At 35.3% G+C, this 13569-nt stretch overlaps 1 protein-coding gene across 6 annotated transcripts in view; it reads left to right on the forward strand.

The window, feature by feature from the left end:
- Positions 1–13569, forward strand: part of GRM8 (glutamate metabotropic receptor 8) — a 348208-nt gene that overhangs the window by 204511 nt on the left and 130128 nt on the right. For all 6 annotated transcript variants that reach the window (XM_064506654.1, XM_026113069.2, XM_026113070.2 and 3 more), the window contains one exon: positions 11635–11835. In XM_064506654.1, the coding sequence (XP_064362724.1) occupies positions 11635–11835 (201 nt within the window). The remainder of the gene's footprint in view (positions 1–11634; positions 11836–13569) is intronic.

Here is a 13569-nt window from a genome sequence, read left to right on the forward strand (position 1 = left end):
TGTTACATTTTGACTATTGTCTACAAGCTTGTTCAGTGATATTTCACCATTTCTAGAAAAGCACATAGGTTTATTTTTACAGTAACACATGAAAAAATTATAGTCTATAGCTCTTCAGAGCTTTTGACCCCAACTTTTCCATTCTGACCTTCAAAAATTGCTCTTCTTCTTATATAAAACTGAAAAAAATGAAAGAAAAAAATATTTAACTTCCTATGACATTGAAGAATTTTTCCTACTGGTTACACTAGTGAAATTGACTTTTTATTTCACATCATGTCCTGTTTTTTATGATGTGATGGGATTGTTAAAATGGGAAACAAGAGAAAGAGAAAGTGGATAGGGTAACTGGAAAAGTTAAAGCAACATTTGTTTCAGCTTTATTTTCAGCAATATTGTAAAAAGTTACAATCAGATCTTTTTATACTCTTATATTGCTGGTAGTCCCTTCACTGTGGAAAACATTCTTTCTTTCTCTTCCTTTTTAGTTACAGTTGAAAAAATCCTTGCTCTGTTTCTTCCTGAAAAAAACAGTTTATTTCCACATCCAAACTCTGTCATGACTACTCCCAGCTTGTCCAGTTCCACAAATTTTGTCTTGAAAATTTGCTACTGAGAATATGGACACAGCAGTAATTCAAAGTAATATTATTTTGTTGTTTATTTTTATACTGATTATTTTTTACAGCGGTTTTCCTTGCAAATTGTCTTGAAATCATTTCTCATAATTGTCTCCCTAGTAGTAACATGTAGCCCTGAGAATAAATGCAAATATGATGTATTTTCTCATAACTGAAGACAGTCCTTGCAACCACTGCCACATAACAAAACTATAACTATATCAAAATATAAGCATATTTGAGTGGATTTGAACCTCTGTCCCCGTAGCAGAAGATTAAACAGTAGACAGTTAGTGTGTGGTAGTGTTTTGTACAAGCAGTAGGCTTCGTCAGAAGACTACAAGAAGCTTCAGACAGACCTACAACAAAGTGTGGGTGAAGAGTTAGCACGATGAGAACCGAATAAACGAAGGAAGGTAAGACCAGCACAGGCGACTGAGGAACAGTAGGAAGGGTGAGATGAGTGGGCTGGTGGCTGTGGGAATCTCAGGTCTTGGGTTAAGGGACTAACACCTTTTAGGGAGTGGAGTACATGGGGACAGAGAGGCTAAAACAATGGAGAAGAAACTGTTCTCAAATGGGAACCCTGGACACCACAATGAGTTTACCCAATTCTTCAAAAAAGGGATAAGCCATTCATTGAACTGCTGCTTAAATTCATGATTGGTGAAAGACAAATCCGTATTTTGTTTGGGATTTATCTTGCCTAATATTAGTTGTGTAAGAGTTAAGTATTCAGTCCAAACTAGTCACACAGGAGAGTCCGGTCTGGCAGACACTTTATTCCCATTTCCTTAAACACTTTTTTTCAGATAGGATGAGTTATTTGCAGGAGCTTCCTTCTTCTTCTCCTTGGAAAGAAAAAAGAAAACAAAACAAAAACAAAAAGAGGTTAGGCAATTAACTCCAGATGGATCACTAAAATTTCATGAGAGGCATCCTGCCCGAAGTGACTAACTGGGAGGAAATACCACAAACTGATGAATGCTCCCTTTCACGACCAGGTAAAATTATCCAATAATTTGTGGGAAACCATCACATCAAAATACTTAGTCCAAGTAGGACTTCATAGTATATTCCTAATCTATTCTTAAATTCATGACACATGAAGTTAACATGAGTTGTTAAATATTTGTTGCAGAGATAGCTCTGATGGGATGTTGCAGACTCCAAGCCCTGCCCTCTGGTCAGCAGTCATTACCACAGTCAGTTCGGAAGGTGCAGTATTTTTCATGACATATATCTGGTAATTTAACCCTTGTGTCTCTGAAAAGGCTCATATCAAGTAGCAGCCGTAAATACTTAAGCGATCGATATGCTTGGCTGTTGCTGCATTTATACTTCCAGCAAATGCTTTCCAATTATGGGAATAGCTTTTCTTAAGCAGGGTCTTAATCAAAAGTTTGTAAATAGAGATAATGCTCCTGAGGGAAAAAGTCCCCAGAGTTTCTGTTTTGAAGCTTCAACTTAAAAGCTCTTGCAGTCAATGAACAGAAGAAGGCAGTTACAATGCACTGAAGGTCCTCAGAGATTAAATTCTTACAGATGATGAATAAATTCATTTTTTTTGTACTGAATCCTCTCTCAAGCTGATAGCCATTGCTATAGACTTTGTAGTTATGTATTGAAGTCCGTGTTAGAAGTGCTCACAGCCTGTGGGGTTTTTAGACAGATGTCAGTTATTTCCACCTATGTGTGCCTAGACTATTACAGTAGCAATTTCTTCTTGAATTTAGATATTCCTGTGTGCAGTCTGTGTTAGAAAATGCAAGTTCTGTCCACATATCCACCTCAAGATCTGAAGTGGTGCCTTTTTTAAAAAAAAAAAAAAAAACTTGAGAAATTCAGCCAAACATTTGGTTGACTTTCTGTAAATATTAACACTCAACCATACACTGTTCTGACAGTTAAAGAAATTTGGGATTTCTCCAAAAATTTGTGTGCTTCCCTAGCAGCCAGATTGTATGTACCTAATGGAGTGCTCTGTACTACCAAGAGCAAGAGTTCACTAGGCTACCGAGTGGCAGGACTGAATGGCGTAGTATGTCTTTGGATCCCAGTTATCACATGGACAGGATGCACAGCAGCTGCAAGTTTTCGCAGGTTTTAGAGAAGATGTAGTAGGATGGAACTGACGAATGTCTCCATGTTATTCCATGCTTTTATTTGCTGTTATTAATGAAAATATTTATGTTTATGAGTACAGAAATTCTAGGAAGAGTCAAAAAGGTTGAATACACCGGAATCAGTGTGTACCTCTGATTTTGAGAGTTAAAGTTTGAAAAATATTTACAATATATCTTTGATCAAGTATTCCTTAAGTCACCGTGTTAGAAAATAGTAAGCAAGCTTTCTCCTTTACTTCTTTTAGTTCAGAAAGGTCAAATAAGACTTCTGTCATGTTTTAATTATAACAAACACTCATTTTTTCTGATATATTTCAGTAATATTTTTTCCTGTACAACTCTGATTTGGTCAAAAATCAGACAAATAAAAGCATTCCTCTTTCACAAATCAAACTTGTAATTTTTGAGGCTGAAATTCCCTGGTTTTGTAGAATTTAGGTAATTTTGTAGAATTTAGGAATGGTAATTAAATCATGGTTTTACCTTTGTAACTGAATTTTGTAACTATAAAATGATGTGTGTAAAATGAAGAACAGCAATCTTAAATCTGTCAACTTGGAACTTGTTTTTTATTAATTGCACTTTTTAATTCTGGATTTTTTTATTTGCATAAATAATGCAAAACATATATTAACTACAGGGTTAACAAAGTGCAATACCACAGTAACATAGATTCAAATCAACTGCATTACTTTGATACATACAAAACCTTAACTCTTCTAAATGCTGTATTGTACAAAATTTGTAAGAGTGTAAGACTCTTGAGGAAAAACTGAGATGTCAATCTCTGACTCAAGTGTCTTGTCTGAAAAAAAGGATAAAGCAAGATGGCACTTGAGTGCTATTTGAATGAATATGTAAATATTTAGGGAATCTGCAAAATGCATGGAATGAATGATAAATAAAGCTTTGCTACATCTGAAAGTAGTTTATTCTCTGGCATAAAACCTGGGTAAACCCTAAGGAATCATACTATCAGTTTTATGAATATGAATATCAGTTTTATGAATTGCTGTGGATCCTTTCTCAGCACTCCAATCCTCTCTCTCCCTTTTTATTTAAACTCGTACAATGTCTTCTTCTTTTTTTTTTTCTGTAGGTATTTCTAGAATGGGGATGTGTTCTCAGGTTGTCAGACTTATTCTAGCAAAAAAGTGAATGGTTATAGATGAATAGATCTCTATCAAAGCACCTTTCCTGGAGGGCAAGAATCTTTTGACAGTGTCATTTGTAATGCTCTACCTGCAGTTTCATAGCTGCAATCTATTGATAGCAAGGACATATAACCTATTTAAATGTTATACACAGCTGCAGGTTTTGCCATAATAATAACAATAATGTCCCCATTATAATAATATTTTCCTACACGGGAAGTTCCTTTGATACTGACTATTAATGCCTGAAAGAAATATTATTTATCCCACTGTAATTTTGTGACACCTTTTCTTTTACGTGTGTGGTGGGGTTATTCGTGTGGTTGGCAGAAGCCATGTGCAGTGAGGAATCGTCACTATTTGAATGCAGTCATGACTGCTAAGTCTCACACATGCAACCCAGCACATCTTCGGTTTGCAGGACACTATCTTACACAACACTGCCACTCTTAGATTTAGCAGACTCAGTTCTTAAATGCCTGAGAGTTCTGAACACTTGTGTTCTCCAGCCTTTTATACACTATTTCAGGGAGCTACAATTAAGCAATTTGAAGACATTAACTAGAAAAAACTAGGAGGTTTTTTCATTCTGATAACAAAATTCAAGCTGTTGCTAGGGTCTCTCTGAAAGCACAGAGATGAGGAAAAAAGAACTTTGTATCAATGCAACTTCAGTTTGTTTTTCTAACAGAAAACACACCAGTAAATGTCACATATAGTAGTTCTAACTAAAAAGCAATGTGACTAGAATTATAGTTTAACTCAACTTTGATGTATACTGCTGTGTATTTGTTAAAGTGTTTTGCTGAAACTAATTTCTGATTTACTGCCAATGTCAGCAAAAAGGTTATGGTATTTCCAATGAAAAATATATCTGAGCAGGAAAAGCATTCTGAAAGTGTGATACTTTGGCATTTAAGAAACACACAAACCAAAAAATTAGTTTATTATTTAAAGTGGCATTGAAATAAAAATCCTGGAGATGCTGTCACTCACCTGAAGTGTTCTTTTTCCTATTTTCTCTTTGCAAAAGCGGTTTAAAAACATGAGGTTTTACCTCAGTTCTGCATAAGAAGCCTTTTAAAATCAGCGCATTCTTCTAGTGTTTGAAAAACTGTTTCTTACTCAGACCTTCACTAATTGGTCTTACTATATGTTTTTTCTGAGCTGGCATAAACAGGCATAACTGCTGAAAAGTTACACCAGGTGCAAGTTCATTAAACCACAGAACCACATCTGCTGGTTGTTGGAGGAGAGTACACAGTCAAATTGCTTCATTTCACTATCATTGCTTCCACAGTTTCAATTTTCTCTTTGGAATGGCTTGGAAAATTGATATAATCCTTAACTTCCCCCCTGAATTGCTTCTTAAACTGATATCATACTATTATAGAGGAGCTATAGCTTTTGTGAAGCTCTCTTTGTAAACTAACTCATTTGCAAAACAAGGCTCGCTTTTACAAAGTGGCTATTTGAAGAAAACACTGAGCTCCCCCACCATAAAAATATATCATCCCTTAAGTTCAAGTAACTGAATATGGTGATCTCTATTATGTTATCTGTTCAGAGAGAGCAAACTCTTAGGAGCCTCTCTATAAGGTGAGAGAAAACAGCTGAATAATCAGGGAAGACTTCAGCTGGAGTAACATATGTTCCTGGTGCTTCCTGCGGAGACTGATAAAATGACTTAGAATATCTTAAAATTATAGATGACAACTTTTCAAGGAAAAAACTGTTGCTGCAAAGATGGGAAGTTCTAGCAAATTCTGGCAAATAGAGAACAATCATTTCTGATCTAAAGATTAATGGTAGCCTGTTTGCAAATGATTGTGATTTAGTTATCATTGGCATGCACTAAAAGAACTATCTCAACACAGTAATGTTTATCATTTGTTTTGTTTGCTTCAAAGTGAAGTTGAAGTAAAACCATTTTGTGAGTCACATAACTAGGATAAATAATTTTGATGTGAGGAAAAAATGTGAATAGTAGCTGTGAACAGAAACAATTTTACTAGATATCCAAAATCCCCAATGGTCAACACAGAAATTTGATAAAAGCCCCAGAGAGTTATACAAATGCACTATCTGGCTTAAAGCAATAATTATATACAAAAAATATAACAAATATAGGTAAAGAGAAGCTAATAGAATAAAAGTTGTTCATTGGTAACAATTTTGTCTATTATCATTTTCTCATATCATTTTTATTGTCATTTTCCTCTGCCCAAGCTCCCATTACTTGTCCTCCCGCTGTTACCCCCAGAGAGTTTTCTCCCCTGAATTAGAGCACAGGCCATAAAAGACCTGATTTGTCATTCAGCACATGTGAGAGGACACAGGGAAGAAGAAGAGTGGTTGGGATTGAGAAAAGGTGGGAGAAATACAAACTCTCTGAAAGGCATCTTTCTTCGCTAGTGACAAATGTAACTTTAGGAGACTCCTGACCCTCTTGCAGCAGGATTTCTCTCTCTGCTAAGTCAGCTATTCATGTTGCTGTACTCTAACTGAAGGGGAAGACATGAAAGGCTTCATTTTTAAGCCTGTTTTTCAAATGGTGTTTTTTGCCCATGAGGCAAAATGAACCACCCTAAAAGTATGATACATAAATCAAACACTAGCAAGTAGAGAAATAAATGCTATAAAATCATATGAAGGGAAATCTATAGTCAGCAGTGTTTCTCACATGAATTTTTCAAGAAAAATGAATTATTAGTCCATTGCTATCAATAATGACACAGAAAAGTTGTAAGTATTATATTAATATTATGTTGGTGAAATAAATGATATAACTTTACAAGATGATGAGGGAAAAAGTATTTTCTATTTGAGTAACTGAAGAATGTGACACTTTGCAACAGCTAAAGAGAGTTTTTAAACTGAAAATCTATATAATCTGTACCTGAGAGTTTTCAGAAAGCTGTACAGAAGATTTCTGAGTTGTTAACTTTGATTTTTGATAAGCTTTGGAGTATCAGGATGCAAACACTGCTGGAAGGCTTACACCGATCCAAGATTTGAACTGAACATAAAAGATGACCTAGGCAGTTACGTTCCAATCAGTCTGAGGCAAAACAATGAATGACTGGTAATAAAGAACAAGATTAATAAAGAGTAAGAATTTCTGAATGAGAAACTACAATGGTAGAAATCAATATGACTCAAATAAAAAGAACTGAAAAATGGTTGTTAGGTTTCAGAGTGGATTCATCTGCTTTAGCTTAGAAATTTAATATCTCCATTCCACCAAACTGAAACCCCACTTCTGTCTCCCAAAGCCGTCCAGTGCACAAAACCTTTCTCAAACTCCGTATCCTCAGAATACTGTTCCAGTCTGGAGCTCTAACCATCTGTTGCAGAGAAAGTGTTTGCCTTTTGGTATTCAAGGAGCATGAATGAAGATTTCAGGTAGATGTATAGGACAGATTTTTGAAATTATGGAAATAATTATAAGAAATAATGCAGGTTGCACTCTGACACAAATTGCCTCATATGATACTAATATGAAACAGAGTGATTGAAGACACCTGAATTTCCAGAAATGGCAGTAATAAAAAACAAAACAAAACCCAAAACAAAATTTCGCTGTATCACAAATTGCAAAATAGGTATATCCATTTGCCTTATTTAGATTTTGTTAATATTCGTAAGAGAATAATAAATAGGAACTCTGCTCTGGACTTTTTATATTGCCACAAACTTTTATTTGTGTGTGAATTTCATCTATATATGCCCTAAGATCATCATTAAGAGCACAGATAAGTTATGTAACGTTTATTCCTTAGTATATTAGTCACCTCTTGGTGAGACTGGCAACTTACATTTTCTTTGGTTAGACAGCAGTTTTGATTGTTTTAGATATCTCACAGGTGATGTCATCATCCATGGGTGAATTCATTATTTTAGCTATATTACATAAACCTTTATTTACTTAGTCTATTGTGTTTTTAAGCTTTTAATTAAGATTTAATTAAGATTTAATTAAGAATTTATTGTTGTGAAGGCTTAATTTTTCAGGAGTAGATTCCCTGCAATCTCTTGATTCCCAGTTCATAGCAGGGTGTTGACAATGTCACCTGCTGCTTCTTCACCTACAGACCAGTACCCCAGACACATTCCTTTATCCACCTAATCCATATGTCAGCTTACCACTTATCTTACCCTGTCGCAGCCAATCTCCAACATCCTGAGCAGCAGGTGCAATTATTCTTGCAGTACAGGAGTTACAGTAGCAAAGAAGGAAAAGAAATGGATAGAAGGGATGAAGGCAAATATCTGCAGTGGTCCAGATGCTCACTCTTGTTCTAGGAAGTGCAAGAGAATTGGTGGCAACTCTTTCACCGGTACAGGCTTCTGCTGGGTCTTTCCTGAGCTCACTCTAGTGTTCTGGAAACAGAATTCAAATAGGAGGAGCCAGGAACAGTTGTCACTCTACCTGGTCCAGTGATACACCCTCCCTAGCTCTTCGCTGGCTCATGTGGGAGGAAGTTATTTGCAGGTGAGAACAGATGATGACAATAGGTTTTTCCAGATTTATATTTTATATTTTTATATTGTATTTCTCTGTTGGTCAGGAAAAGTCTTGACATCTTGCTAAAATTTCCCCAAGCTTGGACTTCTCATCATCTGGATTGGAGAGCACCATGTGTGGAAATGTTCCTTGGTGTGGAAATCAGAGGAAAGATGGTGTGAGCCCAGTTCTTGTCACACTGTCAGACCACAGTGGGGTCAAGTGCCTGGGCTCAAGAGATGGGAACATCTTCTGAATCTTTTTAGCAAAGGCATGGCTCAATACAATTTTTCCAGAGTATAAATTGTAGGATGAGAAATCACAGTGGTCATTAAGAAAGCATTAAAATATTTCTGCTATGAGATATATGTTGTTATATTTTTTCAAGTCACCAATGTGTGTAGAAGCATGTCTTGCAGAGCTCTGTGTCAAGCTATAAATGAAACACTTATTACTTGATAAACAGTTCTGAAGAAAAGTGGTAATGTCTTCCAGATATGTGCTATTATCTTTGCAGTTGCTGACTATATTTGTGGCTTAGACAATATGCATCATTCTACAGCTATACATTAACATTTAGTTAGGGAAGTGTAATGTGATCAAATTTTGCAGTCAGTTAAGCTGATAAGTTATTGTCATCTTTATAAATTATTATTTTAGAATCTTGAGATTTCTAGAATGAGAAAATGAACAGAAACTTCAAAAAGAAAGCACAAAAAACAATTTGCTGTTTTTTCTTGGTTTATGGAAAGCACAGAGACTCTTCCTGCCTATTGCGTTGCAGGATTGCTAGTTTTAAAACTGATAATTCTGTGATGGTACTCACTCCTTTGTAATTAAGGAAACACATTTAGTGTTAATAAATTTGTTGTTCTTCTTTCTGTAATTTTGTATGATAAAATTCTTTCTGTCTACATATCTGTGAAAACTAAAAGTGAAATGTTACATTGTGGAGGAAATTTCTACAAATCCTATATGTTTTTAAGCTGCAGTTTAATAGGGGAGTGCAATACTAAAAGTCATTGGCTGTTTTAATAGCTGTACCACTTAGTACAATATGTTTGCGTAAGTGTTTGCAACTTTCAGTGTTTTTTGATTTAGCATTTATTATAGAAAGGGATTCCTCCTGTCTTCTCACCATCCCTTACCTTTCAACACACATATACATCTGTCTGATGTGTGAGGGGAATCATATTTGGCTTGGCAATAAAAAGAGGTATGTCTCCTTCAAACTTCTCCTGTCCTGACCATCCCAGTCAGAGGATGAGGAATCTCTTGGGAGCACGTACAGGTCTTTGGTTCCTGTGTGCCTGTAGCAGCTCTGTGAATCTTGTCCTGTCCTTGTTTGCCAGTCCTTAACTTGGCAGGAACAGTTTAGGTAGGGCTCCCAAGCTCTACCTGTGAATTACTGTTGGAAGCTAGTTCTCAAATGAAATAATTTAATAAAGTTGTAATCTAATTAATCTGCATCCTATTTATCCTCCTTGATGTCTGGACAGTGCATTTTAACTAATTGTGTTAGCCTCAGCATGTGCAAGGAAAAGTTTTTCCATTTAGCATGTGTCTCATGCTATTTACTAGTATTTTTCCAATCATTTTCCAATCATAGATAGCTTGTCTTGAAAAGCATCTATCAAATTACTTGTAATCAGTCACAAAAATGGGTTATATGCTTTCATCTCTGAATGACCAGTATCTTTTTCAATAAGTAGTGATGTTTTTTACTAATCCTTGAGGAGAAATAAAAGTATGTCATGATTTTTTTCAGTGCTATCTATCTCTCCTAGTGCTCAGGGATGTTTAAAGCACAAAACACTACTGATTATCAGATTACAAATTTGTTCAGTTCTAAGAAGTTACCTGTTACCACTGTAATATGAGACAGTAGCAAAGTGCAGTAGGCAAAGAGAAGAAAGGCTTATGAGTAGAGCCAGTATTTGTTTTGGTTTGGGGTTTTTTTTTCCCCATGTCATTTGTGCTTGCATATTTTGCCTAAAGAAAGATCTTGCATGCAGTGTATTTTCAGACATAAACAATGGACTTTTTAAAACTTAAATACAACAAAATAGATATATCGAACTGAGAGAAGCCTGTGCTTAGAAATAAGAGTAAAACATAAAAAAAATTAAAAATTAGAATATAGACTATTAAGGTAAAGAAATGATGCATACAATTTTGGTTCATTTATAAATAGTCTGAAACAATGTGAATGGAACATTTGCAGACTGAATGATTTGGTGATCTGGCAGATATTCTAGGTATTAAATCTTGTGTTCATTGAGCCAACTGACCCAGTGTAACTGAGCTTGACTGTAGACTTCAGTAGGGCAGATTTCACACCTGTAGTTGCAGAGCCTTCATTCTGCTTGTAAATCAAAATTCTGAGCCTTTGAAATCAGTGGCAGAGTTCCTGTAAAGTGTAAGAGACGTGATTTCATGTTGGTTGTCTAATTAAAAATATAATTTTCCTTCCTTTTATTTTTTAACTTTTCCACTTAGTATTATCACCCCTGAAAATAAAAGTTGTCTCTAGACTTGGACATGAATGATTAAGGTTGGCAATCCCACCAGAATGAAAATTTCCTAATGTTTTGTTGTGCTCTGTATTCCTTCTGCAGGGAAGCTGTCCCTGTAGGGAAAAGAAGACAATACATAGTTCTCAATATGAATTATAATTCACCAATAAATACAGGAAAAAGATTTCAGAATAAGCGCTGTTCATTATGGAAACAGATGGTCACATCACTTGGCAAATATTCAGCTTCTTTCCCTGACATTTAAATAATCCTTATCAAACAATAGATATAGATAAAAATCAAGGTAGCCTCAAGTTTATCTAAAACAGAATGGCACACTCCTGTAAAAATGTCTTATAAATAACAATAACCAGCTGTTCAATGAATATCAGTAAACTGGAAAGAAAGATTGTAGAAATAAATAAATAAATAAATAAATAAATAAAAAACTTTTGCTTGTAATTAAATGTTCTGTCTTCTGTCCCAACCCAAAACTCAACATACTGTTTATATACCTGGTGCAGTGTACGATTAGAGGTAAAACCAGATGGCCATATTGTCTTCTTTATTTAGTTGATGGATAACTGAGTCCGAATTTTACCCACCAATCTGACTGTAGTCATTTATGTTCTGCTATGAGTTTTCACACACACACATATACACATGCACACAAATAGAAGAAAACTGACTGTTTTCTTTTTTCTTCCTTAGGCTTAGAAAGAATTGCAAGAGATTCCGCCTATGAGCAAGAAGGAAAAGTTCAATTTGTAATTGATGCTGTATATTCCATGGCCTATGCACTACACAACATGCATAAAGATCTCTGTCCTGGATATATTGGTCTATGCCCAAGGATGAGCACAACTGATGGTAAAGAGCTACTTAGTTATATTCGAGCAGTAAACTTTAATGGTAAGTTACATGTACTCTTTTTTTTCCCCTTTCTTCTTCTTCTTTAAATGTTTCAGAAGTGTCAAGATGTGTTTTCTTCTATATATAGGACACTTTCAGGCACAGTGCAAAACGCAGGATTAGAAGCAGTTCTCTTTCAATCAGAAGTATGAGTTTTTCCACCTGCTTTGAAACCCCAACTGTATTTTTAATCTTAACATTAAGCTGCTCCCAAAAGAGGCAGATGTAAAAAATAAGAATCTGTCAATCAAAACATTCCAGTGAAAAATTGCTATTGTAGAAACAAGTTGAGGACTCATGCAGTCCTATTGACAGATTAGAGTCCTTTGACAGACGTTGCTCATGTGTTTCTTAGAGAATGAATTGAAAAAATAGCCTTGTGAAAATTGCCTTCTTCTGAAATTGCTGTTAACAATTTTCCTACAAGAGTGAATAGTGTGGAGTTTGCTTTCAGCTTGCATATTTAAATATCATTTAAAAGACTCACTTGCAGTTCCAGGTTCTTTTCCATTTCATTGTTATTTGATTCTGTGATTTAGCCAGCTTTAACACAAGTACAATATATATTTTTAAACTACACTACATAATATTATGTGCAGCTGGGATCTGCCTGCTGGGGAAATGTGGTTACTATTGCTTATGTTGTTAACAGTAGAGGCCAATAAAGAACAGGCTTAATTTATGAGCATTAAATTGAAAAGGATAGAACATATTCGACGGTGAAGTAAAGTCGCTGAAAATTTAGAATATTTCATGAAAGTCGTGATTGTTGTAGATCACATTTGCCATTATTTTGCAAAGAAATGGAACAATGTTCTTTGCTGTATTTTTTGTTCTCTACTTGGCAGTAATTCATGTACCAGACGTGCCTCCTAACTATACAAAGAGAAGGACTGTCTATCACAATCACTCCAGTGACCTCAGCTGCCAGCGTTTTTGAAAAAAAGCACAAGGTCATTTTGAATTTAGCTTCCAAATGGAAGCTTTTTTTGCTTTAGGTAATGTACCAGACCATTTGGTTGATATAAATGTTGGCTGTAGTTTGCAGTTTTTTCCTCTTCTAAACCTTTTCTCTTCCTATGAAATTTTCATGAAAAGGGAATCCCTGTCTCCAGGAATATAAAGACAGAGGGAGTTAAATGATTCTTTAGTCATTTTAAAGAAAACCTGGAGCAAAGTATGTATCTGGCAAACAGGAAATGTTGTTATGATGACAATGTAGGCAGCATATTGTAAGGTTTCCAGTGATAATTATCTACATTTCCAGTAGACATTCTTCTGAGTCATGTTGTTAAAGCATAAAGAAGGTGATCTATTTTAATCTGGTTGGCATGGAAGGTCAGCATAAAAAGATAAGCTGTACATTTTATATGAAACCTTTCTCTCCCTAAAGATTGTTGTATTTCATCAATACCTGTCACGAATTCTCTGGCTGACTGTAGCTATTACAGCAAACAAGAGGAGATGAAAGAGGAGAAAGCAATCTGGACACTAATAAAATGTATCTATTTTTAAACTAGTGATTTATTAAAAAGAGAGTAAAAGAAAAAAAAGTATAACATTTCCGTGAAGTCAACTTTCTTTCTCTTGGGATACATCAAGTCTTCCCTGTATTGGGCGAGTCAACATTATGTACTAGTGTACTAAATCTTGCTTTGTGTCACATACCCAAATACTTACTTTTTGGGGATCGTGCACTGGGCGGCATCAGCTGAGGACAGTATTTAACAGTGT

Source organism: Dromaius novaehollandiae, chromosome 1 (assembly GCF_036370855.1).
Source record: "Dromaius novaehollandiae isolate bDroNov1 chromosome 1, bDroNov1.hap1, whole genome shotgun sequence".
Classification (NCBI taxonomy): Eukaryota; Metazoa; Chordata; class Aves; order Casuariiformes; family Dromaiidae; genus Dromaius; species Dromaius novaehollandiae.